Below are 3,656 nucleotides of genomic sequence, written 5' to 3' on the forward strand. Positions count from 1 at the left end.
CCTCTCAGAGCTCATAATTGCCAGGGGTCACACCTGCACCTTTGCCAGATGTCACTAAAATCGGAGGTATTTCTGTTTAACATTTTTGGTTTCTGGCACTTTTTGATTTATTCATTTTCTGTCTGCACTTCAGTACAATTGGTCGGGTGTTACCAAGAAGAACGCTGCGCGAAACTCAAATGTCAAAAGTTGCTTTTGAAGTCATGATGGGCAGGATCACCGCCACCCCCTGTTCCCACACCAAATCTGGTTTCACAAGCCACGTATCTTACAACCATCATAAAATGAGCAAACATCGGATCGAGAACGGAGATGGACTTTACCCTGACACACGTCACCCGCTGTTATCTAACAGAACAGAGCAGTGAAAAAAAGCGCTTAGAATTTTTTTATTTATTTGAAAAGGTCCAGCGCTTGTCCTCAAAGCGAATAAAATGGACTGGCTGTAAAAGTACAAATGATTACAGAAAGAACCCACCATTACGATCATTTTATTTATCAGACGATAGTGTCAGTGACTGGTACAAAGGCCACAGATCAATGAATTCTTTCTCTGGCACTGAGTTTATATTGATCTATCTCACCATCTGTTCTATTCACCAATAATAAAATGACACTCCTTAAAAAAAACCTGTCCTTATATTACTATTTTGTTTAATAAAATCCACTTTTCAGGAGAATATAAAAACATTGAGCAAAGAAATGCACATTCATTTTCATTGGAGCACACTGTTCTTTCTCCATGATATTTAACAAAAGTAAGAGTGTTTTAGATAATTTAGGATCAAATCCTGACCTGGTGTCAAATAAAACCCCGCAAAGCTATCAGTGAATCTCTGCCTTCCTTCTCGCCCAAGATATCATGTTTTTTTAAAAAGAAAGACAAAAAACTTAAGTTAATTTATTACATCTTGGGCTATTCAGACTATAAGATTTCTTTAGAATTTCTGGTTCAAGGGTCAGGGTTGGATCTACTAGAAGACTGGCGCTCAGATCCTCCCGGTGAACTTCAGCCCTCCATAGATGCCGCCACCTAAAAACCAAAATGCAGGGGGATGTCAGTTTTGTTTGGATATATGGTCACAGCATTGGAAAAAATGGCATTGTTGTTATGTCTGAGATAATTAATTTTCAGATTTGCCGATTTCCATTTCATACATGGATTTCAGATTTATATTTTCCATTCAATGCTGTACACACACTTATATATATATATATATATGTATATTAGTATACTAATATATACTAATATGTACTAATATATACTAATTCTTACACTAATTTTTGCACTATGGCCTTCACAGTACAACATTCACACTCTACAATTTACGTTGCGACATTCACACTCTACCACATATATTACACCAGCATTAATTCCTCTGGAAAATCTACAATCATTCAGGGAGACAAGATGGACAGAGGCCGAGGAAAGCTAGCAATCAGGTCTAGAAAGGGTTTTTTATCGCGTGACTCTATCCGACTCAGAGGACCGCATGTAACTGACCGAGGTGAAATGCTGTGTTTGGACTCACCAATGGCTGCAACACCGGCGATAGAGCCGAAGGTGATACCAACAATGGCGCCATCAGATAGCCCTTCTGAAACCGTCTCCACAGCCGTGATGGCTGCAGCTGAGGAGGTGTCTGGTTCTGGTGCCGCAGAGCTGTATGGAGGTTTTGAGGAGGTGTCCGGTCCCGGTGCCGCAGAGCTGTATGGAGGTTTTGAGGAGGTGTCTGGTCCCGGTGCCGCAGAGCTGTATGGAGGTTTTGAGGAGGTGTCTGGTCCCGGTGCCGCAGAGCTGGATGGAGGTTTTGAGGAGGTGTCTGGTCCCGGTGCCGCAGAGCTGGATGAAGGTTTTGAGGGGGTGTCCGGTTCGGGTGTCATAGAGCTGGATGAAGGTTCTGAGGGATTGGGCCCTACTTGTGCATTGACTGGGGGTCTGCAGTCAACTACTGGTAAAGTAACAGCGAGGAATTTATGTCAGGAAAATCAGCCTAGTTAATGCAAATAAGAGAACATCCATACAAACTTGACTTTTGACCTTATCCATCTGTACAGTAGCAACTGTATATCTGCCCTCATTTGCATCCGAGATGCGCCATTTTGCATTCGACATCTATGCCATCAAACATCAATTTTAGGAGAGCGTAACCCACCATGCTTTAAAAAAAAAAAATTAAATCTTTTGTCAGTTATTTGATATGAATGACTTCTCTTTTTTTTTATTTTGTATTTTTGGACAGGTCTGTCAAAACAAGGGGGTGTCTTGTCAAAAAACAACATAAAACAAAAAATAAAAAATTACATCCATTTAAAGTTTTATAAAGCACAAAAAGAGTTCATAAGATATAATTTTGACACAGGAAGGATTCACCATCAAGTATACCAAATATATATTTTTTGCATATTTTTTTCAGCTTTTTACTATTCTTTTTTTATTATTATTAATATTGTTGTTATTTTTTCTGTACCTGTGCCGAGAAGGCAGAGCGTCAGAAGCGGCAGGTTCACCTTCATGTTCCCAGCTGGAATCACAGAACCACAAAGAGCATCAAGATCATTAGTCCAGTTTTAAAACACACAAACAAACAAACAAACAAACAAACAAACAAACGCGCAAGTACTTGTGCAGCAATTACCTCATTCGGCCTTATTCGACAAACACTGATAAACACGGAAATAGGAAATCTCCCCTATTTGAGTGCTTGATTAGACTCTACAATCAATTTGCCATTGATGATTATAATGAAAATTGATATTTGCTCACACTTATGTATCGTCTTATCATTTAATACTAATATTTTTGAATATTAAGCCAGATTACATGCAAAGTGCAGCTTTTCCTATTCTCCTCTAAGAGATTAAGGGATGTTACTCACCTGAGATGTGACCAGCTATGCCTCCTCTTCACATCAGGTGAACACACAGAGTCAGACACTTGCATTTATGGCCTTTTTTATCACTCCCAATCATCCCAACCCGCCCATCTCATCCATGTGTGCTTTGCCGGGAAACTGCTGTTAAAGTAGGAGAACAATGACATGTTACTTCGAGTGCTAATCTAAAAAAAGACGTATGCGGATTTTAGTACCTTGCATACCCATTTACAAAATCTCTGCTGGCAGTTAGGCTGTCTAATGAAGGTCTGGGAAAAAGACTGAATATGAGGATTGTTTAACTTTTGAGGGAGTTGTGTCACAGAAGAAGAGTACATTAAAAACAAAATGTGAGGGAAAGATAATATATATATATATAGATGTAAATCTATACATATATATTTGGATATATAGAGTGATAATACAAATCATATGATAGAGACGAAAAATTATTACGATTAAACGAATTACATATTCAAAATTGAAGTTATTATCCATGCTTCTTTTTAGTTTTACTTTTCTATTTAACTTGCCAACATGTTTTTGATAAGGAATCTGCGAGCGGGTGCCATCCCGTGATGGACGGGAAAACAAACGTATTCCAGAATTCCGTTTGCATCATATTACTGATGTTAAGTTTAACACACATCCGTGTATGTATGTGTGTATGTGTGCATATAAATATATGCACTATGTGTTTCTTTTTTCTCAAGTAATATGTATACCACAGTTAAAGTAGATCAGATCAGCATTTTTCCTGTCATAGAAATGGCTTCTTGC

General features: G+C 38.5%; 1 protein-coding gene across 1 annotated transcript; it reads right to left on the minus strand.

Moving 5' to 3' along the window:
* Positions 1-475: 475 nt before the first annotated feature.
* Positions 476-2,977, minus strand: LOC147226353 (uncharacterized). Its single transcript, XM_086160579.1, has 4 exons — positions 2,880-2,977; positions 2,472-2,525; positions 1,533-1,952; positions 476-1,033 (listed from the first exon to the last, which is right to left on the minus strand). Exons 2-4 carry the CDS (start codon positions 2,515-2,517, stop codon positions 990-992), a joined length of 510 nt encoding a protein of 169 aa, XP_086016705.1. The 5' UTR covers positions 2,518-2,525; positions 2,880-2,977; the 3' UTR covers positions 476-989.
* Between the last annotated feature and the right edge of the window lie 679 nt (positions 2,978-3,656).

Source organism: Fistularia commersonii, chromosome 15 (assembly GCF_037954325.1).
Source record: "Fistularia commersonii isolate RoL2024-O1a breed Wild chromosome 15, RoL_Fcom_v1.0, whole genome shotgun sequence".
Lineage (NCBI taxonomy): Eukaryota > Metazoa > Chordata > Actinopteri > Syngnathiformes > Fistulariidae > Fistularia > Fistularia commersonii.